This window comes from Terrapene carolina, unplaced genomic scaffold (assembly GCF_002925995.2).
Source record: "Terrapene carolina triunguis isolate 2854851 unplaced genomic scaffold, T_m_triunguis-2.0 Scaffold62, whole genome shotgun sequence".
Lineage (NCBI taxonomy): Eukaryota > Metazoa > Chordata > Testudines > Emydidae > Terrapene > Terrapene triunguis.
Window position 1 is genome coordinate 5276404 of NW_020664413.1, and position 24360 is coordinate 5300763.

Below are 24360 nucleotides of genomic sequence, written 5' to 3' on the forward strand. Positions count from 1 at the left end.
GCGGCGAGCCTGGCCGTGGCCCCGCTCTCCCCGGCGGCCGGAGCGCCGCGCCGCCCCCCTCCAGGTGCCGCCCCAAGCACCAGCTTGGGTGCCTGGTGCCGGCCCTGGGAGGTACCTCTCTGGAGTTGTTAAGAGTTTCAGCCACAAGCCTTAAACCCCATCCCGTTCTGAGTTCCTGAAGAAACTATGGTAACTCCCCACCACCATCACACCCTGCCTTAGATGGCAAACAATCCCTGACCCACAATGATACATAAACCATTCATAGACTTAATACAATATGGTCCCCCAAAGATACCACAATATCTGTCTCACACATTCACCATAATTAACTCACCAACAAAATTCCACGAACGTGGAAGAAGTTCCAGCAGAAACAGGAGTTTTACTGCACTTCACTAGATTTACAAACTAATTAAAAACGACCCTCCTCCGGATTGCACGAGCCTAAGGACCCAATGCTGCAAACACTTGTGGCACCTACTTAATGTTGTGCATGTGAGGAATCTCATTGAAGCCAGTGGGACAAATCACATGCTTAACTTTATGCACATGCATAAGACTTCACAGGACCTGGGTCTAAACTGATCTTCTTACCACCTCTTTGTTATCTCTACCACTGTCCTCCTTTATGTCTCTCCAAAAAGTCACACCCCTGCTGATACGGGAGCCTTCTTCTGTACAGCTTTTATTATCTGGAACAGCCTCCCTCTATTTCTCAACTTCCTAGACTCATTTTTCTTTCACATTTTAGCTGAGCAAGTCTCTTTTCTCCCTTGCCTAGGCACCTTCAGTCCATTCTCCCTCGGTTATTCTTTACACCTTTCTGTGTGCTTGTATTTTAATTATCTAAAGCATTTTGCATTACAGGCAGTAGAAAAGACATCTAAACTAACGAGGATATCTAGGATTGCGTTGCTGCCTGTACTTATGCACAAGAGTTGCAATGATATACACAACTTGAACAGAACCCAGCTGTGTTGTGTATGCAGGTCAAGTAAATTCTGAATTATTCAACATTTAAAAACACAGAAAAAAAGGATTTCCTTTTTACACATAATAAGATTTATGCTTTTTGTCTCCCAATCAGTAGCCAGTGTGTCCCCACATGGCTGATTTATCCATACTGAAAATATAATTGTAAGCCTAGTTTGAGGTGAACCACAAAGTCTCTTCATAACAGGATTATTTAAATACAAATGTGTTTGGAAAACGGCTAATCTGTTTTGTCTCCAACTCCAGCTGCAGAATTTTCTAACATCGTAAACATAGACTGAGTGAAAACATAAGCGGTATTATGATTCTCCTCGCGCTCTGTCTGTGCAGCTCTCTCGTTAATGTTAAACTTGATGGGGGTTGTATGCATGCCCTCAGAGGAGAATAATAAGCCTTGTAATCTCTGGAAAGTAAAGAAGGGGATTTTACTGGTAATGTGGTCATGTATACCAGTATATAAGAACCTGTCTTATTAGCAGTCTGCTAAAGAATCTTTGGGCCCAATTCTCAGATATGCTACAGAACTTTTATGCTATTCTGACAAAATAAAGGGGCTTTGAAGTAGTTGGAAAGGACTTCTGAAGGAGGAGGTCTCATAGGCTTGCTCAGAGCTACTGTTCATTTCTACATTACCTTCACTCCCAGCCCCAAATGCAGGCTGTATTTTTGGAGGTGCAGCTGGAATGTTCTGCATTACATGTATTCTAGAGAGTTCAAGAGAGTTGGCAGTTTTCCAAAGAGACATTATTAAGTGCACAAGAGCAAACTATCCCACTGCGTAGGAAAGATCGGAAGTATGGCAAGAGACCACCCTGGCTTCACCAGAAGATCTTCAATGATCTGAAACTGAAAAAAGAATCCTACAAAAAGTGGAAAGTATGAATATAAAGTACAAAGTATGAATATAAACAAATAATATAAGTAAGTAGGGACAAAATTAGAAAGGCCAAGGCACAAAATGAGATTCAACTATCTAGAGACATAAAGGGTAACAAGAAAACATTCTACAAATACATTAGAAGCAAGAGGAAGACCAAAGACAGTGTAGGCCCGTTACTCAATGGGGGGGGGGGGAGGGAGTGGGGGGAAATAACAGAAAATGTGGAAATAACAGAAGTGCTAAATGACTTTTTTTGTTTCAGTTTTCAACAAAGAGTTTAGTAGCAATTGGATATTGAATGTAATGAATGCCAGTGAAAATGAGGCAAGATCAGAGACTAAAATAGGGAAAGAACAAGTTAAAAATTGCTTAGACAAGTTAGATGTTATCAAGTCTCTAGGGCCTGATGCAATACATCCTAACATACTCAAGGAGCTGACTGAGGAGATATCTGAGCCATTAGCGATTATCTTTGAAAAGTCATGGAAGACGGGTGAGATTCCAGAGGACTGGAAAAGGGCAAATATAGTGCCCATCTGTAAAAAGGGGAATAAAGACAACCCAGGGAATTACAGAGCAGTCAGCTTAACTTCAGTACCCCGAAAGATAATGGAGCAAATAATTACGCAATTAATTTGCAGACACCTAGAAGATAATAAGGTGATAAGTATCAGTCAGCATGGATTTGTCAAGAACAAATTGTGTCAAACCCACCTAAAAGCTTTCTTTAACAGGGTAACAAGCCTTGTGGATAGGTGGGGAAGCAGTAGATGTGGCATATCTTGACTTTAGTAAGGCTTTTGATACTGTTTTGCATGACCTTCTCATAAACAAACTACAGAAATACAACCTAGATGGAGCTACTATTAGGTGAGTGCATAACTGGCTGGAAATCTGTTCCCAGAGAGTAGCTATCAGTGGTTCACAGTCAAGTTGGAAGGTCATATCAAATGGGGTCCATTATGGATCTGGTTCTATTCAATATCTTCACAATTATTCAGATAATGGCATAGAGAGTACACTTATAAAGTCTGAGGATGATACCAAGCTGGGAGGGGTTGCAAGTGCTTTGGAGGATAGGAATAAAATTCAAAATGATCTGGACAAACTGTCTGAAGTAAATAGGATGAAATTCAATAAGGACAAATGCAAAGTACTCCAGTTAGGAAAGAACAATTAGTTGCAAACACATACAAAATGGGAAATGATTACCTAGGAAGAAGTACTGTGGAAAGGGATCTGGGGGTCATAGTGGATCACAAGCTAAATGAGAGTCAAGAGTGTAACACTGTTACAAAAAAAGAAAACATCAGTCTGGGATGTATTAGCAGGAGTGTTGTAAGCATTACACAAGAAGGAATCCTTCCGCTCTACTCCGTACTGATTAGGCCTCAACTGGAGTATTGTGTCCTGTTCTGGGTGTCACATTTCAGGAAAGATGTGGACAAATTGGAGAAAGCCCAGAGAAGAGCAACAAAAATGATTACAGATCTAGAAAACACGACCTGTGGGGAAAGATTGAAAACATTGGGCTTGTTTAGTCTGGAAAAGAGAAGCCTGAGAGGGGACATGATAACAGTTTTCAAGTACAGTACATAAATTTTTGTTACAAGGAAGAGGGAGAAAAATTGTTCTTAACCTCTGAGGATAGGACAAGAAGCAATGGGCTGAAATTGCAGCAAGGGCAGTTTAGGTTGGACATTAGGAAAAACTTCCTCACTGTCAGGGTGGTTAAGCTCTGGCATAAATTGCCTAGGGAGGCTGTGGAATCTCCATCATTGGAGATTTTTAAGAGCAGGTTACATAAACACCTGTCTGGGATGGTCTAGAGGACTATGTCTACAGTAGCACATTTGTCAGTAAAATTTATGTTGCTCAGTGGTGTGGGGAAAAAAACACCCCTGACCGACATAGACGCGCCGGTGTGGACAGTGCTATGTCGGCAGGATACGCTCTCCTGCCAACACAGCTACCACCACTCGTTGGGGTGGTTTAATTATATAAACGGGAGAGCTCTCTCCTATCTGCATAGAGTGGCTTCATGGAATATCCTACAGTGGCTCAGGTGCTGCAGTAAAGTCTTTAGTGCAGACATAGCCTAAGTCCTGCCTTGAGTATAGGGGACTGGACTAGAAGACCTCTCCAGGCCCCTTCCAGTCCTATGATTCTATGCTTACCCAGACCCATAAGAGACTCTGAGAACAGAGCCTAAATTAGATCAGACTGTCTCCCGCATTTGTCATATCCTCTTTTGGGTTTCAGTTTCTGCAGGGTTCATGCTCCTTGAGTTTACAGTATAAACAACCGAAACACTCAAGGAGAAACTCAACCCCAATCACCAAGTTTCACTTGATTTGGGATCAAAATCACGCAAAAATATTGCTGGATTTCACTATTTCTACCTGAAGCTGTAAAAGTTCTTGAACCTTAGTGAGATTTTCTATTAAGCAAGGCTGAATGTTGAGTCTAATGAAATGGCAAACCAAACAAGTTTCATATCATTTCAATTTTTATTTTGTGTATTTTGTATAGCACTTGTTCAAACAAAGTTTGGTGAAGCTGTAACTTAACCTGAATTTCACCTTATACCCTGGGTATGGGGACCTAAACCTGCATCGCTGGGTGTCACATCATAAACATTTGAGTTTAGGAAGCTATCATGCAGCAAGAAAATACCAGGACCATTTTCTTCGTCTTACCCAAATTCTATTTCACATTTCCATTGCTATAAAAATAATCCCATATTTGTTCTAAAATTGTTTGCACCACAAAACTTTATAACATTGCTCTTCAAATAGGAAGTCTGTAGACCTACTAAGGCTTTGGAAGTTGTGTCACAAGGTTTTTCCTAGAAGCACCTTCACGCCTGATTATTTAGTAACGCGGAAGAGTTCAGCTCCTTCTTAAATCCTGATCTACTGCTAAATGCCTGCTGGGCATATTCTTATTGTGGTACGCAAGACTCAGTGCCAGATCAGAAACTCTCTAAATTGGATCCTTAGGGCATGAAGATTTGCTACTGTAAATTTTACCAGTTGTCTTTTAAGTTCCTCTTTTAGAAGAAAACTTTACTAAAGGAAAAACTGGTGCTAAGTTTTTGAAAAGGAGGGAAGTTCAGTCCTAACAAGTCATGTTTTGAAAAAAAATCATTTCTTGAAATGCAAATTAATTTACACTTATGAAAAATAACCCTTTATAAAATACAGAACCAGCAGTAGGAGGTCAGGAAACATTGAATAAGTTTGGATTCTTGGACAAACTTCAGAAGGTTCAAACATTGGACCCGAATCTTTCAGTGTTCAAAGTCCACACCTAGATCAAAAGCTGAATTTTGCAAATGGTCCCTGCACTTAATTCACTCCACTTTAACAGGAGTGGTTTAATTGATTTGAATGGAGTCTTCTTGATTTATGTAATTGTGAGAGGAGAATCAGGCCTAAATTTTAAGCCCATCTTTTGTTTATAAATTTTCTAACTAAAGCACAGAGAGCAGAAGTCACTTTCTCCAAGTCACACAGTGAAACAGCAGTGCAAATGAGAATGGGAGACAGTTTGGTTAACCTTTTTCTTTCTTTTAATATTGTGCATGCTTCTGTATTTCCTGGGATTTATCCAAAAGTGGAAGTGAAATACAGACAAAACACTAATTACTGCAGCCCTGCCCATCTGTAATCTCCAAATTCTGGAAATCTCCTGGAATAACTTGCTCTTGTGAAATTTACAAATTTTTCCTTCAGCAAAATGTTCCAAAGAAGCTGAGATGTGTATCTGAACTTTTGAAGTTCACTCATCACCTATCTTAATTTTATCCTTTATTTTCAGAATATATTTTACTGAGCATCAGCACACATTGTAGTACTATATAGGACATTGATCCCACGAATGAATGGTATAGCAAAGAAAAGGAAAAACCATATAGAATAGTTTAGACAAATATTTATATATGACCGGAAGGATTTTTGCAAAGTCCTTTCTACTTTTCCAGGCCATATTTTACTTCGTATTGGTGTTTCTGGTGAGATTTTACTTCATTCAACTAATAGCCTCTACGCTGGTTTCATTAATTTAACAGGGCACCAGATATATTCAAGCATTTGGCTTAAGGTACAGCAAGTCTGAAGGCTGGAATCTGACTTTAGGCACTGCTGTGTGCGCAAGACTGTGCCTAAAATACAGCTGCTCAGGAGCAACCCTTAAAGTTACTGTATCTCAGACATACCCGGCTCCTCCTATACTGGGAACATATTACTACCCATTCCCACACTGGCTCAGCTGCTCTGGCCAGCAAGCCCGAGTGGGGCAGATAGCCAAGACTTTGCTCACTGCCTGCCCACCTGCTCTCGGCAGGGATTCTGAAGGCTGGTTGCTCCACTTACCCCAACGTAACCCAACTGCAAAGTCCACCGTGCACAAAAGCATAAGGAAGAGTCTCACTTCCTTGAGTGTTCATGTAGCCTGAAGCACCATCTAGCCGTCAGTCCATAATGCAACGTGACAAGAGAATCAGTGGTCTAATGGGGATTAGAATAGTCATCGTGTGTTGGAGTCCCCGGTCTCACCGCTAAACCATTCTGCTTCCAAATCTATTCCAAAGTAGGAACTTGTTAAAATAAAGGAAAAAAAAACAACTTTGTTTTGTCCAAACCCCAAACTAGTCTGAAGCTAAACATCACGGGCCAAGTCTGCCTGGAACTTGCCAAGTTCAATTGTAACAACTGATCTGGACGGAAAAAAAAGCTTAGACATACCCAGATGCCGTCTTCTTGTCTGTACTGCTTCCAGTTGCGTCCTGTATCGCTGAACATTAGAATGTAGCTTGTTATCCAGTCAGAGCTTCCGTACCTGCCTTGGGTGGCGACTGCTGTAATCTCAGCTCTGTCTCCCAGATCAATCTGAAGCCATTGTTTCGGATTCGATTCCAATGGGGACCAACCACCAGCTCCTAGGAGAGATCAGAGAGAGGTGGCTTAGGAGTTCAACATTGGCACCCAAATGGTTATTAATAAAACTCATTTAATCTTAGAATTTTAATTTTATTACAAACTTGCCCCAATTTTACTGAAATTTAAAATTATTTTCATATATAGGATGGTTGGCAAATATAATAGCTCGCGTGTTTATGGTTGCTTATTTAATTAAATGAAAAGTCCACATTAAATAAGGAAATTCCTAGGCAATCTCTGCTTTCTGTCAACCAGTGACAGTCACCACGCTACAAAAAAAGAGGATTACATCTTCTTAGTCATAAAAATGCATTTATTACCGCAACGTGTATTTGTACAGATTCTGGGATGCAGCTTTATAGTCCCTGTTTTAACGTTCTCTTCTATTTTCTTTCATAGCAAGGTTTGAAAGATGCACATAAGAGTTAGCTACTGTGATTTGTACCTTGTATAGAATACTTGATTGCAATCTTTAATTGCAAGTTGTAAATATACTACAAATGGTAGGTTGTAAAAGTAGAGATAATTTGGTCAAAAGTCAACCAACCAACAAGAGGGCCTTCTCAAAGAACAAGATATTGATGTATTACAAAGAGATCTGGTTGTGTAAAAATGCAAGCATGTGCTTTATTCAGGATATTCCAAAGAGGATTGATACTTATGGATGTGTTAGCAAAGCTATAAACTAAATCATAAAAATTGGACTCTTAGGAAAAAGAAAAACCTTCACTTTTAAGCCCCCACAAAAATTTCTAGAAATATCCTTACTGGAATGGATTTCTTTATAAACACCGTATAGTCTCTATTCTTTACACTTTAATGAGAGTGTTTATGGTTAGAAATGTTTTACAGAAGGTATTGGGTTTTTTAAACTCATATTTACTCGTAAAAGCATTGTTTTTAAGATGGTACAAGCTTCCACTGACATGCTCATTCACAAATATTTGGTATCTGAATGCAAGCCATTCATATAATTTCCTGATACCATTGTTATATGAACAGTAAGATGTTTTAGGTACAAATATAACAAGGTCATTTGATGTGGTCACCAGTTACTAATGAAAGAAGCAATTTTAGTATAACAATATTTATATTAATTGGGAATTAATTTGCTATCTGGCAATGCTTAAGCAATTCCTTAGCAAACGTGAAAGACAAGAAGAAACTCTCCAAGAACGGTAAGAAGAAAAGCCAATATCTTCTTTGATGACCATTTAAGTTTAAAGACGCTTTAATAATCATTTAAATTTCATAAAGACTATTTTAAGAGCTGAAAGACTTTCATGTGGCCCCAACAGAAACAATTTCAACTCCTATTAAATGCTCATGGAACTAAAAGAGAATCTAAGAAAATGAACTGAATAACAAAAAGAGTGAAAACTAACTTTGAAGACGTTCTGAGGATTTCCGGCCATGAAGACAAGAGCAATACAACCATACATTTGAAGAACAATTACAAGCCTGCTGCATATGCATTAGCACATTGCACAATCAGGAGCGGAAAATGCTACCAAGACCATCCCAGGAAGATGCTGAGCCCATAAAAGGTGACAGTGGCTGATAACGGCATTCAGCCATCTCTCTGAAAGAGGAGCATCTTCCCCCATTCCAGTGAGTATATGGAAAAAGAAGTGTATATATTCCTCTGACTGAGACATGCACGCTTATGCTGATCTGCTCTCTTGCTTACATGCGCAGACAGGCTTACTTCCTTACACACACTTACACGCTCAGCATTCAGCTCAGCTCAGCCTGCTGGTCTCCTCTTTACAAGCACACAAGCAGCAACAACAAGATAGCTCACAACAAAAAAGCCACCACACAGCACTGAGGAGCAGCAACCTCCCAGCCCAGCACTGCTTCTGGAGGGGACGACATCCTCAAGACTTCAGCATCGCTGACCCATCTGTAAAAACACAGCCACGAGTGCTGTCCCGCAGCTCCAGCCTGTCACTCTGTTCTGACCCGTGCCTCCAGAACCCTGCTTTCCAAAATGGTCTTTGCCACGACACCCCCACTTCTTGACACACCAGCAGCTGCTCCGCACACCATCCTCGGAGCTGTCCCAGACAGGGAATTCCCTCATGGCTTTCTCCTTGTTCCAGGCAGGTAGTAATTTGCTGCTGACCTGTAGCAACAGCAAATGACAACGCCCCTGCACTGGGGCAGACCCAAAGCGTTTCCTGGCCTCTCCCCACTCACCTGCTCCAGTTAAGGAATAGGCAGGTTCACCGTACCTGCTGTCTCCTGCCGGGCTGGAACCAAGGTCCAGGCAGCCCAAATATATATATCAAGTGGTGCAGGGGTTGCCAAGGTAAATATTGTCTCTCTTCCTGAACGCAAGCATCAACTATATACGTGAGTGGCCTGAAGACAGATTGCTAGGCACTGCCAGAAAGGCTATGCATGTACATTTCTATTCCCCACATTATTCACTGGGGATTCTCCCCCCTCCCGCCTATTGAAATATATAATTCATAGGCACATTTGGAGTGTGGCACTTCCTCTTCTGCCATCTGGTCTGCCACTCTCTTGTGACACATCCACTCCAGGGAGCAGATGCCAGCAGTTATGCACAAGAAAATTAAAGAAGACTGTACAGCATGCTCTGCAACGTGGGGGATGAAATATGAGGCGAGGGGGTTAAAACTCCACTGCGAACTGTGCTGCGGGCGTGTTTAGATGAATCTCTTTTATTAAGAGGGCCGGGTAATTATAAACCAGACAGAATGTGGCATTTATTACACCGGGTCTATTTAGACATTCTTTGATGGCGCTCTCTAAAGTGGTAAAATATGCATGAGATCACCACGTCTCCCATATTAAAATGAGAAGGATGAGATGATTAATGAACTTTCCGTGGGCTTAGCAGTTTACAGCATCACAGCTAAGGCCTGGTCCACACTAACCCCCGTACTTCGAACTAAGATACGCAACTTCAGCTATGTTAATAACGTAGCTGAAGTCGAAGTACCTTAGTTCGAACTTACCGCGGGTCCAGACGCGGCAGGCAGGCTCCCCCGTCGACACCGCGTACTCCTCTCGCGGAGCAGGAGTACCGGCGTCGACGGCGAGCACTTCCGGGATCGATTTATCGCGTCTAGACAAGACGCGATAAATCGATCCCAGAAGATCGATTGCTTACCGCCGAACCCGGAGGTAAGTATAGACGTACCCTAAGAGGGATAGTCTTCCCCCATTCCTCCTGCCCAACTCCCATTGGCTTTGATGGGAGTTCTGTGCACGTGTTGGAGGAAAGAGTATATGCCGATCGGCTTGTTTCTGCACAGCTCCGGCATTATTTCTCTATCGTTCATCACAAGTTGGAGGTGAGCAGAAAGGGCTAGGGGAAAAGGGTCTCTCATCGGCCTCTGTGCCAAAGGCGCCTGATACATGAGCTCATGTTCTCCATGGCAACAAATTATAATGCTAGAGACACACAGGCTGTAAGATCATATGGTTCCCAGGCTGGAGTCCCAAAAATAAACTGAAAAGAACAAATCCAGCAAAATGTACAAATTGTAAAAAAATGAATTGTGAAAATGACACTTTAAAAACCCCCAGCGTTCTGCAATCAGTGTGGTTTTGTGTTTTGTTTTCTTTATTTTACATGGAGCTGCTTAGGATGTCTGTACTTATTACGGTGTTTTATTAATATAAAGTAACACAAATGCTTGCCCTCGGTCTTGAGCCTCTTGCAAGCAGCTCAGCGGGCTTTATATTGTGCTGAAAACTCTTGGACTTCCTGCTGAAAGTAAGTGCTTCCCTGCTGCACAGCCTTACTTTAATGCCCAGATCAAACCACCTGCCATAAAACAAATCACATTTGACGAAAAAAATATATATATTTCTTCTAAGCTACAATTATCTACATTGAGAACTCAGGTGGAGCGTTTATGGGGATCTGAGGAAGCCTAGTTTTATTTTAGCAATTAGTCCCTTTTCATCTATTTATTTGTTTATGGTAAACAAAATTTCAATTTGTTAAATCCGTTCCAGAAATCAGATTTACCAGAATTATATGGACTACTTTAGTAGATCCAACATAGCTTTAGCAGTATTTGGATTGAGCCCCTTCACTCAATTAACATTTGGATTGAACTCCATCACAAAAAAAAGCCATTTTATCCAGGGATTTTTACTGTAACATTTCAGTTCTGCAAGTCTTTTTAAAAACAGCCTTTCACTATTTATTCAACAGCCTTCAATTTATTGTTGTCTATTACAGTACCATGTTGACAATTTTACAAGCTTTCTGCTAATGTAGATCTGGGTCACACTTTGTTTCCATATGTTGCGTGCCTCTTTGCATTAAAATACATTAATCAGGCTGCTATTAAATACATGTGCATATTGAAACACTGTTCCTTGCTACTCTGAGTACCTGTAGTTATTTTGAAATGCATGGTATATGCTTATTTTTACAAGAACTATAGTGTGATAGATAGAATTCTATGTAATCCTTTATATTGCAGGTATTTATCCAAAGGGGAGGGGGGGGAATTGTTAAATCAATGTATGTTTCTAGAAACTTAAGTCCTGTGGTTTTGTTCACAGATTGTTTCAGTGGTCACCATCATAAACTCAACCTTTACCTACAGTAACTTTCTATGAACAAATAGTTTTGATCCTAAATATAAGGAGCCAGATCATCAGTCAGTATAAATAAGTGTAGCTCTATGGATTACAATGAGTACACCTCTATTTACCTCAGCTGTGGGGGTACACCTATATTTACCTCCGCTTTGGATCTGGCCCAAAGGATTTAGGAAATCGTGATGCAGTACCTGTGGGGGGATGTTATCTTTGTAAATAATCCCCATGGTACAGTTTATGTGCACTGGTGGAACAAGCTCCTCCGCCCTGGGATAGGAATTTAGTTTAGTCTCTGTGCTAAATTCTGCTCTCTGTTACACATGTACAATTCTGTGGAAGTCAGTCAAATAGTACAGATATAACCAAGGGCAGCTCCCAGCCTCTATGTTCTTCATTCATGTGAAATTCACCCCGTGCAGGGATCACACCTCATGGACTAACAAAACAACAACAACAACAACATCATAAGCCCCACGTAAGCTTTCAAAAATGAGATTTATGTTTTTCATAGGCCCTGAACAGGACTTTTACTCAAGAGTGAATTTCGCATGCTCTCTCTTTTGCTATCACCAAGAACTGTGCCTACAAGGAGGGTGGTTTTCATGATGTTACACTGTAGGTCTAATTGGAGCTGAACTGATGCCTCCAAATATTCAGCATCATGTATTTTTAACACAGCTCTATTTCCTGCCTCAGCTAAGAATCCCATTTAAGGTGGTTCCGTTTAAATATCATTACCCTAACTTTAAATCTGCCCCAAGTAATGACAAGAGTGTAGCTACACCACACCGGAGCAGACTCAGAACCAATTGTGGCTCAGAGAAGCACAATCCTTCCCCTGCTGGCCCCTCATTCTGGAGAAGGAATGAACGACTTCATCCCATTTCACAGAGTATCTTATTCCCCAATACGCCTGGCCAGCGACTCTGGCTGGTGAGTGGGGGAGGGAGGTGGAGGTAGGGCCTCCCCTCCCTCCACATCCCTTGTGTGGAACTGGGGTTGTGTCTGCACCACTTCTGAATTGTGGATGAGGTTATGAAATTGTGTCATGACATTACTGTGTCACATTCAGTCTATATGTATGTGGATCCCACTTGCGTTAGCAGGGCTGTGTTATGTCTTTGCCAGGTCAGAGACAATGGCGAAGGATCAGCACTCAATGATCGTGTGAAAAAGTTGGCTCAATAAAAGATATTACCTCACCCACTGGTGTCTCTCATATCCAGGGACCAACGCAGTTACAACAACACTGCAATATTCAAAGCAAAACACTTTGGGACAATAGGTTTGCTACACCTGAGAGAAGATGCTTCCTCCTCTTGTCTGAAGGGGTAGGGATGGGAGTAATGGAGAATTAAAGTGACTCCTCACTTAACATCGTCCCAGTTAACGTTGTTTCATTGTTATGTCACTGATCAATTAGGGAACATGCTTGTTTAAAGTTGTGCAATGCTCCCGTATAACGTTGTTTGGCAGCAAACTGCATTGTCCACTGCTTGCAGGAAGAGCAGCCCATTGGAGCTAGCTGGGGGGGGCTTGGAGACACGGTGGACCGGCAGCCCCCCCAGCAGCTCCCCGCTCCCCTAACTTCCCTGTGCGGCAGCTGCCCAGCAGGCTATCAATTGCAGGGCAGTTCAGCTGTCCCGCGCTGCACTACCGTGTGCTGCTCTTGCCCTCTGCCTTGGAGTTCTTCCTGGGAGCCTCCTGCTTGCTGTGCAGGGGAAAGAGGGGTGCTAATGTCAGGATGTCCGCCTCCACCCGCTCCTGCCCCCCATCTCCACAGAGCAGGGCAGAGACATGACAGGGCTCCGGAGGGAGGGAGCTTGCTGGCTGCAGCTGCTGTCTCAACTTGCTAATCTACTTAAAAAGGCAATGTACTTAGAGTGGGCTCAGCGTACTTAAAGGGGCAATGCACATCTCTCTCTCACACACATACAAACGGTGTGTGTGTGTGTGTCTCTCTCACATGCAAGGTGTGTGTCTCTTTCTGTCTCTCTCTCACACCCATGGTTTGTGTGTGTGTGTGTGTGTGTGTGTGTGTCTCTCTCTCTCTCTCTCTCTCTCACACACACAGTGTGAGTGTCTGTCTCACAAACACATGCACCACCAGCACTTTGGAAGGTGGAGGGAGTGGTACGTTCGAGTGGGATAGCGTGGGTTCATCATCACGTTCAGTTTCCGCAGGAAATGTTTGCAGCCACTGGCACGCATCTATTGTGTCTCCTCCCTCCATTCGTGCTGCCTTGTAGAGTGTGAGGCTACATTAACAACGTGTTAACCCCTGAGGGCTCAGTCAAGTGCTAGTTCATCATTTAGCAGCAAGGCATTCCCTGGAAATATCCCACCCTCTGACTCCACCACCTCAACCAAGCTTCACAATCATCATTCATACAGTATTAAATTCTTTGTTTAAAACTTTATATATATAGAGTGTGTGGCGAAAAAAAGTTCCCTGGAACCTAGCCCCCGTCCCCAATTACATTAATTCTTATGGGGAAATTGGATTCGCTTAACATCGTTTCGCTTAAAGTAGCATTTTTCAGGAACATAACTAAAACATAAGGCAGAACAAAAGAACAGGTAACCCCAGCGAGAGTCTATAAAAGGACTCCCAGGAGGAGCTGGTGAGAGAGCCATTTTGCACCAGATTAAGATGAGAGAGGGTGCTGAAGGGGCAGTGTAGACAGGGTGGTGGTGGACCCTGCCTGCCCACCTGATGCAACAGAAATGACTCCCCAAGGGAAGGAGGACCTAGCAAGGGACATTGTGTTTAGGATGTTTTATTGTTTTGTAAGTAAAAGAGCATAAAATCATAGACTGAACAAAGCGTGTGTGTGTCCGTACTGCCTCACAGCTACTGCATGCCCCTAATGGAAAACTTTAAACCAGAATCGTCACATGTTTTTTGTTTAGTTTTGGGGGGGGATAGGGGTTGGCAGAGGGGTATGTTTAAGTACTGGGGAGCCTGAAAGGTCAGTGCTGTGCCCAGAGAGGCTAGACAGTAGGGAAACAAGACCCAACACTCAAGGTTCCTTGCCAGATTGACGTCTTTCTTTTTGCTGAGTGGATTCTTCAACCTTGTGTACATTGGGCAACTGCCACACAACTTCCTTTCCAGCTATTTATTGAGAGACACTCTCACTGAGTCAAAGTTGAGATATTTCACTTCCATTTAATACCTCTCCAATCTCTGAACATCTGTATATACTGCAAAAACCTTTTATGGCAGCTAGTACAGTGCATCCAAATAGGCGTCCTTGTAAAGCTACTCTGAAGAGAGCCAGATAAACATGGTTTGGTATACGACAGAAATCTCAGGCTTGCTATTTTTAAGAAAGAAAAATGAACCTTATTTCTTTTCCATAAAGGTCTCCTGTCTTATAAGACTAACCCCTGAAAATTGGAACCAAGACCAAGTCAAGGGGCTTTAGTCTAAGGACAGTAGCCAGCAGGGGGGAAGCCACACCACAGAATGTGACTCAGGGTAATGCTAACCCATATAGCAAATACAAATCTGGAGAACTGCAGAAGATTAGGGTTAGTCACAGAGGTAGCCTGCTTCTCCCTGGTAACATGGAGTTTGGTCCTTATGGATTCCCACTGTGTTTAAACCCACTAGCCATACCTCAGGACAATCCTCACTTCCCCGTCCATGCTTCAGGGTGGAGACCTGAAGAGAAGGTCACCTCTACAGGGCAAAGAGCTGTGAATCTATTCTTCTCCACTGGAATTTCCAATGGCACTTCTAAGCCTAATTGACTGGGGTCCTGACCCATGACTAGGGTTCCTACGTGCAATGACAATACAAAGAAAGAAAGAAAGAAAGAAAGAAAGCGGATTGCTACTGGATAACTAGATTTGGGAACAGTGCAGCAGATTTAACAAAGTCCCTACTTTGTCCTGGGACTACAGGACCTATAGTAGAAAGCAAAAGAAACTAATGGAGTCTACCTGAACTTCCACTTGAGAGGCCTTAAGCATCAGCGGTAAATTTCCACTGAATTTGGGGCTTTCCCCAAACATTAATGAGCTATTTTCAACTAACAATGCACCTCAGATTGTAAGAGATGATTCCAGGGAGGCAGGCAGGCAGGAGCTAAATACTCCACAAGCTTCTACCCAAATGAATTATTCACAAAAGCTGTAGTAAAAACTGTCATGGGCCTTTCACCCAGTGACCTTACCATCCCGTCTGTTGAGCTTGGCGAAGCTGGGATTGTGAACGCTGAAGAGCTCTGAGGAGCTGTCAAAGGCGGTCAGAGGCAATGAGGATACTAGTGCATCATCGCAATTATCTATAAAACAAAAGAGAAATAAACAGGATGTCAGATAAAAAGTAGGAAGAACTTTGCTCAGTTGGACTTTTTGGAAAAACAAAACAAAAACACACAAACCTAAATGGCCTTTAACAAACTGGTAACTATTTATTGAGCTGACATTCTGAGCAGATCAGTGTGATTAACTGATCATCAGAGAGGGTTCTACAAGGAAATCTGAACGAGCAGTTACTTAAGTTAGCAAATTAGTAGAGGCAGCCAAACACCCAGTTTTTAACTGTCATGATTGCCCTCTAGTTTTGGTGGTCCCAATTGGAGACTGATTTCCAGAAGTGTTGACTATGCCACAACTCTAACTGGAGTCAATCGAAGCTGCAATTGCTCAGCACCTCTGAAACCCAGGCCTTATGTGCCTCAAGTTGGAACCACCAAAATTAGACAACTTTTGAAAATTTGAGCTGCTGTACCTACTTTGCTTTGGATGACTAGAAGCCAGTGTGGGAGGAAGAGTGCTGGTTTGCCTAGGGAAGAAGAACCTTTCTACTAAAACACTGATAAGGTTTGTTGGATACTAAAGATATATTGAGCCCAGAGGCAATTCATTGGGCGGTGGGGAAAGTCTCAAGGAAACAACCTTCAGCTTTGGTTGAGCTATTGGAGAGTACATGGAAATACTTGGCGGAATTTTAAGACGGTTTCAGTCCATCAATAACTGAAAGACAAACTGATCTCCCCACACTCATTGTGTTGTAAAATTTAACAGTTCCTGTAGAAGACTGTAGCAATGCCCCCCCACCAATCCCTGAGCCAACACAGACCGGATAGTGCTTGGTTTCTTCATTAGCGAAAGACCCTCAAAAACACAGGTGGAACGTGGGAGTGGAAGTGACAGCATCTCACCTCCTTGCTAAGCAGAGGAAAATTACATACATACAACAGAGGGACTCTCAACAGCAGTGGGAGGAGGATAGATTGTACTTAAAGAGAATCCTATACTATACTAACAGAACACGACTGGCCATCACGTACAGTCCCCAGCTAAAACCTCTCCAGCACATCATCAACGATCTACAACCTATCCTGGAAGATGCTCCCTCATTCTCACAGACCTTGGAAGACAGGCCAGTCCTCACTTACAGACAGCCCCCAACCTGAAGCAAATACTCACCAGCAACTACACACCACACCACAGAAACACCAACCCAGGAACCAATCCCTGTAACAAACCCTGTTGCCAACTCTGTCCCCATATCTACTGTAGCGACACCATCATAGAACCCAACCACATCAGCCACACCATCAGGGGCTCATTCACCTGCACATCTACTAATGTGATATATGCCATCATTTTCCAGCAATGCCCCTCTGCCATGTACACTGGCCAAACCAGACAGTCTCTATGTAAAAGAATAAGTGGACATAAATCAGACATCAAGAATGGTAACATACAAAAGCCAGTAGGAGAACACTTCAATCTCCCTGGACATTCAATAACGGATTTAAAAGTAGCTGTCCTGCAATAAAATAATCTTATTTTACTTTAGGGATAGCTCAGTGGTTTGAGCATTGGCCTGCTAAACCCAGGGTTGTGAGTTCAATCTTTGAGGGGGCCACTTAGGGATCTGGGGCAAAATCAGTACTTGGTCCTGCTAGTGAAGGCAGGGGGCTGGACTTGATGACCTTTCAAGGTCCCTTCCAGTTCTAGGAGATAGGATATCTCCATTAATTTATTTATTATTATTTATTTATTTATTTAAACTTCAAAAACAGACTTCAAAGAGAAACTGCAGAACTACAATTCATTTGCAAACCTAACACCATCAATTTGGGCTTGAATAGGGACTGGGAGTGGCTGGCTCACTACAAAAGCAATTTTCTATCCCATGGTATTGACACCTCCTCATCAATTATTGGGAGTGGACCACATCCACCCTGACTGAATTGGCCTTGTCATCACTTCTTCTCCACTTGTAAGGTAACTCCCTTCTCTTCACGTGCAAGTATATTTATCCCTGTATCTGTAATTTTCACTCCATGCATCAGAATAAGTGGTCTTTTATCCACGAAAGCTTATGCCCAAATAAATCTGTTAGTCTTTAAGGTGCCACCGGACTCTTCGTTGTTTTGTCTGTGGATACAGACTAAAACGGCTACCCCTCTGATACTATACTATGGAGTAAGGCTAGAATACTTCCCCCCATCCCAAGGAATTAGACTAGCCCAAATGGGTGGGCTATACGTTATCTACTGCATCTATTTCCTTTTCCTCCCTCAGCTCCTTTCCTCACCATCTCTTCCGAGCCGAACTTGACCCTGATAACCTGATATGTGGCAACTGAACTTGTGAGCCCACAGTGTTTGAATGAGGATGAAGTTAGTCAAAGCAAATTTTCTCATTACTGGCTGTTACATACAAGTCCATGACTACAGCACAGGCTTTCATTAGGGGTATAAAACCATTAATTTTAATGGAATCACCCAGGGAGGAAACACGGGTTTAATTACAGGAGAAGTCCTGCAGGTTAGCAAGTTCTCAGACTCCGCAAGTCCCGTCCTTGTACAAATATAATTATCGGGGGGAGGGGGGGGAATATATTAATGCCACATTAAGGTTACAAAACTCAAGACACACACACAAAAAAACCCCAATGATTTCACAGTAACATTAATTCAGCCATATTGGCAATTTAGGGCATGACACAAAGCGGATTGATATCAATGGGTGCCTTTTTGTGACATTGAGCTACGGATCAGCGTTTGGGGCAGAACCAGGGCTGGCTCTAGGCACCAGCCGACCAAGCACGTGCTTGGGGCGGCACCTTGTAAGGGGCGGCCAATCTTCGGGTAGTGGGGCAGCGCTCGGGGGTTTGTTTTGTTTTGTTTTTTGGTTCGGCGGGGCGGTGCTCGAGGTTTTTTTTTTTGTTTTGGCGGCGCGGCACTGGGGGGGTTGTTTCGGCGGGACATGGCGGCGCTCGGGGGGTTGTTTCAGCAGGGCAGGGCGGCGCGGTGTTCGGGGAGGTTGTTACGGCGGAGCGGTGCCCTGGGCAGAACAGTGCATGGCAGGAACTGTTGTGATGAGAATCCCTACCTGAGCTCCCTAGTACCCGAGGGCGTGAGCCGCTTGCCCTTTTGTAGCGTGAAGCTACCCGCTCTTGGCAGCACAGCTGTAGGGCTCATTCCCGTCCTTCCCCCTATTGGCTAATTTGTACCTGAGGGCACAAGGAACGAGCCATTCTTGGGTCTCCCAAAGGCATGGCCAGCTCTTTCATACACACACACACACACACATACAGACAAACCGACTGGCCACACAGGACAGATTTCTTCCCATGCATATGCACAAAAGAGTCAGACACAATCGGATCCTTCATATGTTGATTACCAGGCAAACTGAAACGTAAACCTAAAGTTTGCAGACAGAGAACTTTACATTCGAGTTAAGAGCACATGAATTCATTTAAAGTGCACAGGCATGCGAGTGCACCCCCGCCCCCCTCGCAACCTCCTTTATCTGATTGGTTGAATGTATCTCAATGGTTGTATGAAATGTCCCTAATCGCAAGGGAAGACAAATAGAGAATTACTGGTAATGAGCAGAAACACAATGTTAAATCCTGCTCTGAGTTACAATGGTGTAATCAGGAATAATCGCACTGGCAAAATAAAGTTACTCCAAGTTTATACTAGCATAATTGGGATCAGAACTTGGCCCGTTGCTGGAAAGATAGTTGATAGATTGTTTAAATATTCATTATATGTAGCGTGCAACCTGTATTCGTGAAATCCCTAATCTGAGAAGAAAGCTAGTCATTTCACCGGCAGCAAAGCACTTGATCACGCTTGCTAATCTTCTGCAAAAAATATCGAAGAAGAAAAACAGATGATGGGATTAAAAAGGATCATGTTAATGTCACCTGTTGGCTTCACTACAGAATCATGAGGAGACTTACACATACCATTTTGCATTCCTCTTCTGGGCCCTGATCCAGGAACTTGTGTAAAGACTGCAGAATCAAGCCATCAGTCTCAAGATGTATTCAATATTGTTGAAATGTCGCCGCATTAATTTCAGTGCTCAGGACAGTGACTGGACTGAATGCTGGCCTCAAGCAAGCACTGTGCAAATTTCACGCACAGCTCTCTCAGCATTTCATCTCATTCCTGATTATCTTTCCCTGCATGGCCTTCTCTCTCAAAATGATCAACGCTCGTGTTGAGTTGCCCCATTTCATATAGTGGTTTTGCAAAGTGCATAAACATTAAATAGTAGCAAGTGACAACAAAACAGCCAGCGATCGTGACCTCATTTAATTTGTTATGAAGCTGGTTAGCCTGACCTAGATTCAGGCAAAATCATGGAAAGGCTTACATGGGACTCAGCCAGTAAAGAATTAAAAACATGGTAGCATAATTAATGCCAATCAACATGATTTTACGGAAAACGGATCTTTGTTAAACAAACTTGATGTTTTTTGAATGGATTACAAGTTTCTTTGATAAAGATAATTGTGTTGACATAATATATTTAGACTTCTGTAAGGTATTTGACTTAGCTGTGAACGATACTCTGATAAAGAAAAAAAAACAGCCTTGTACTCAAGTCAGGAATTCTCCTCCTATGGAGTGTTTTTAGCGGAAAAAAGGATAATGAGGTCAAACGGTTTGAAGCTGAAGCTAGACAAATTCATACTTGAAATAAGCAGTAAATTCAACAATGAGGGTAATTAGCCATTGGCACACCTTAACTAGGGACATGGTGAATTCTCCATCACTTGAAGGTTTTAAATCAAGACTGGGTGTCTTTTTAAAACATATGCTGTAGCTCAATAGACGTTATGGGCTCAATGCAGAAATTATTGGGTGAAGTTCTATAGCCTATTGTGACATTACCACCCCATATTCTTTATGGAAATATGCTTATGATATGGATATGGCATAACAGAGATATTTTATGCAAGATGGGTCTTGTAAGGTATCATCAGAAAGGTTATAATTTACTGGATGTGATTATCCAGTCTGTATGCATGTACATTTCTGTATCTAAAGTTAGGAATACTGACTATGTAATAATTACAACTGCATGTGTATTTGGGAAACACCCACCAAACAACAGCCATCAGCCTTGATGGGCCATTAAGTAGAAACAATAAGACTTTGAAGATACTAATCTCGCTCCTTCCTGAGAGGTGTCCTGGGATGTAGCTGTGACACTACTAGGTCAGGTGGTCCTGTCACCTGGCACTAAACACCATCTTGGACTTCTAGTAATTTTCCACTAAAATATTCCTGCCTTATGTAAATATTATTTAAGGCTGGGGAGTAAAGCTACCAGGACTCTTCTCCGTTGCCTTCCTGCCCAAGAAAGTCTGCTGAAAGTACCTGAAGAGACAAAGGAACTAAGCTGTGGGAAAGGTAAGGGCTGAGTCCAGACTAAGACAGGAGTCTACTCTCTAAAGAGAAATAACTGGAACTCTAAGCTACAGAAACTCTGCAACTTGCCTAAAACAACATTTAGGGTGAGAAATTATTTCTTGAAACCAGTCTCTTTAAGATCTTAAGCTTAGTACGCATTTTGTTTTATTTGCTTGGTAATCTGCTTTGTTCTGTTTGCTATCCCTTATAATTACTTAAAATGTGCCTTTTATAGTTAATAAACTTGTTTTTGTTTATTATTAAACCCAGTTTGTGCAATTTATAACTGGGCGGGGGGGGGCAAGAAGTTGTGCATATCTTCCTCCACATTGAGGGAGGGGGCAAATTTATGAGCTTACATTGTATAGATTTCTCTACAGCACAAGACAATATTATTTTGGGTGTACTTTCCAGAAAGGAGCTGCACTTGAGTGCAGGGTAAGTTCCTGGCTCAGTTTTCTGTTTGCAGACTCCGTGATTCTACACACCTACCTGTGTATGTGTGCTACCAGAAGCTGGAGAGCCTAATTCAGCAAAACAGGGAGAGGGAGCCCAGCCTGGTGGAGCAGGCAGGGTCAGTGAAATCCCAGTACATCAAGTGGCATCCCAAATGCAGGGGAGAGTCTAACCCATCACACCTGTATTATCCAGGGGGTCAGACTAGCTGATCATAATTCTTTCCTCTGGCCTTAAAAAAAATCTGTGAATTAGAATGAGTGTTAAATTCATTTTCACTTTTGACCTGACCAAAAAAGCAAGTACATCTAGCTTATGTTCCACAAAACTGAGTGGAGTGCTGAGTGGCCCACTTTAGAATGTTATTTGGCCACCAATTCCACTGCAGCATACTTTCTGTTTCCCATTAGGGCTCTAAGACCTAGCTTATAGGAGGTCTCAGGTCTTTCCAGAAGAGCTCCTTTAAGGTCAGAGTCAAATTAGAAGGGGAAAACGTGCATGAGCAACCCACTCTAAAAATACAATCCACACACTATGCAAAAATCCAACAACTCACCCAATTCCTAGGAACTGGCTTTATTAACTAAGAAATCAACAATAAGGTAACAAAGTTCAGCTCCAACCATCTCACTAGACTTGGTTTCTCTCACAAGAGCCTTCTCTACGGACTGCCTAGCCCAACTTGCCTAATATAAATATACATACACATACAGTCGTTCATAAGCCAAATATTTTTGGTAAAAAAGTGATGCATCAAAGAGCGGGGGTCGGCTTATAAACGGGTCTACACCAAAATTTGATGATTTTAAACTCTATGGAATCATTGAATTGAATATCTAATACATTGTCGTTTTGTTTACCTGGAGCCGCGATTCGCCATTGGGAGCTGAGGGGTTCTGTGCCTGTGAACGCTCCAGGTAAACAAAATGTCCCGACCCCCCCAGTGGCTTACCCTGACGGGCTGGGAGCCAAAGTTTTCCAACCCCTGAAATATAGGGTCAGCTTATGAAAGGGTCATACAGTTTTTGCTATTTTTACTTATCCATCTTGGGGGGGTCGGCTTATAAACGAACGGGCTAATGAACGAGTATATATCAATTCCTTCCTATTCCTCACTTAAGTGCCACTTCATCTTCATTTTGGTGAGGTACTAGGTTTTCTGCTTTCAGAAAGTTGGCAACCCTAGTGAGAGCACAGATCTTGCAGAGCATCCCTAGCCTACCGTCCTCTGCCACCCCAGGCGTAGGGGTTGTACCAGGGCAGACAGGTTTGTGGCCAGAGGGCCTTATACGCCATCTGTTCTGTACTACATAGCAGCCCATTGGCAGCTGTAAGGGAAGCTGTTCTAAGCTAAAAGCAGCCACATGAGCCCTTACAGCACTCCAGAACCCCCGAGGCACAAAAAACAGTCTAAAGCCACCTTTGCTCTGACCCATCCTGAGAGGTGCAGCGCAGAAGCTGGTCTTCACCCCTCCGTAGGATCAGACTCAGTGTGCGCAAGCTGGAGATAGAGTCTGTCACTGAAGGAAATGGAGTATTAAAGCATGAAGTAGTATTCAGAGAAAAGCTGGACGGGAAATGGTTTTCACATCCTGCAACCATTTTTTGAGATTCTGAAAAATTTTCCCCAATCAGAATAAAGATAGATAAATAAATAAAAATCAAAGTCTGAAATTTTCATGAACAAAAATAAATAAATAAATAAATAAATAAATAATAATCATCTCCAAACTTTGCGGTTCACTAATTCTGAAACATTTCAATTTTGACCTTTTTTTTTTTAGAACAATTGTCTAATTAGTTACATTTGGAAACAAAACAGAAAATGGGAATTTTTTCCATTTAGAAAATGTCAAACCTGAACTGCGGGAGGCAGGGCTGCTCTGAAATGCTCCCTTCCGGGCCACGCATGCTACTGAAGGCACTCCCCACCATAGGCTGTAAACTCTGGCCACCTTCTTGGGGTAAGGTGGCCTTTGCTGTCAGGGCCGGATTAAGGCAGGGGCTTTAGGGGCTGCAGCCCAGGGCCCCAGCTCAAGGGGGGCCCCACAAAAATAAATCACAGGCCGCAATCTCCAACACTGGGCTGCTAAAAGTCCCGAGGTGCAGCGGGACGCTCAGACAGGCTGCTTGCATGCCATGGCCCCACGCTGCTCCGGGAAGCGGCCAGCTGCTAGCACATCTCTGCAGTCCCTGGCAAGGAGGGGCAGGAGGGGGAAGAGAGGCGAATCTGCGTGCTGCCCCTGCCCCCAGCAACGTCCGCACAGCTCCCTTTGGCTGGAAACTGGCCAATGGGAGCTACGGGGTCGGTGGGCAGTGCACGGAGACCTGCTTTCCCCCTCCCTACAGGGGCCGCAGAGATGTGCTAGGAGCCAGCCGCTTCCAGGAGCAGCGTAGGACTATGGCAGGGAGCCTGCCTGAGCATCCCTGCTGCACTGCCGGCCAGGAGCCACCTGTGGTAAGCATCTTCCGGACGGAGCCTGCACCTCACACCCCCTCCTCCACCCCTGCCCCAGATCAGAATCCCCCTCCTGCACCCAAACTCTCTCCCAGACCTCACACCTGCTCCTGCACCCCAATCCCCTGCCCCAGCCCCCTCCTCCACCAAACTCCCTCCCAGAAAAAAAGACTTGTATACAGGGCCTCCATAAAATCTAATAGCCCCAGGCCCACAGGAGAGTTAATCCAGGCCTGTTTGCTGTGTTGTAAGCTTGACATCAGTCTCTAAAACAATCAAGTAGCAAAATAGCAACTTGGGATTCTGGTGTCTGCACCTTTAAGAAAGAGGAAAAAATCCTTC

The 24360-nt window shown here is 43.1% G+C and overlaps 1 protein-coding gene across 1 annotated transcript in view; it reads right to left on the reverse strand.

The window, feature by feature from the left end:
- The window catches only part of CNTNAP5 (contactin associated protein like 5), a 408220-nt gene that overhangs the window by 282477 nt on the left and 101383 nt on the right, over window positions 1-24360 (reverse strand). Inside the window, exons 2-3 of the mRNA XM_029910538.1 lie at window positions 15600-15710; window positions 6625-6818 (exon numbers count right to left, since the gene is read on the reverse strand). Coding sequence (XP_029766398.1) covers window positions 6625-6818; window positions 15600-15710 — 305 coding nt within the window. The remainder of the gene's footprint in view (window positions 1-6624; window positions 6819-15599; window positions 15711-24360) is intronic.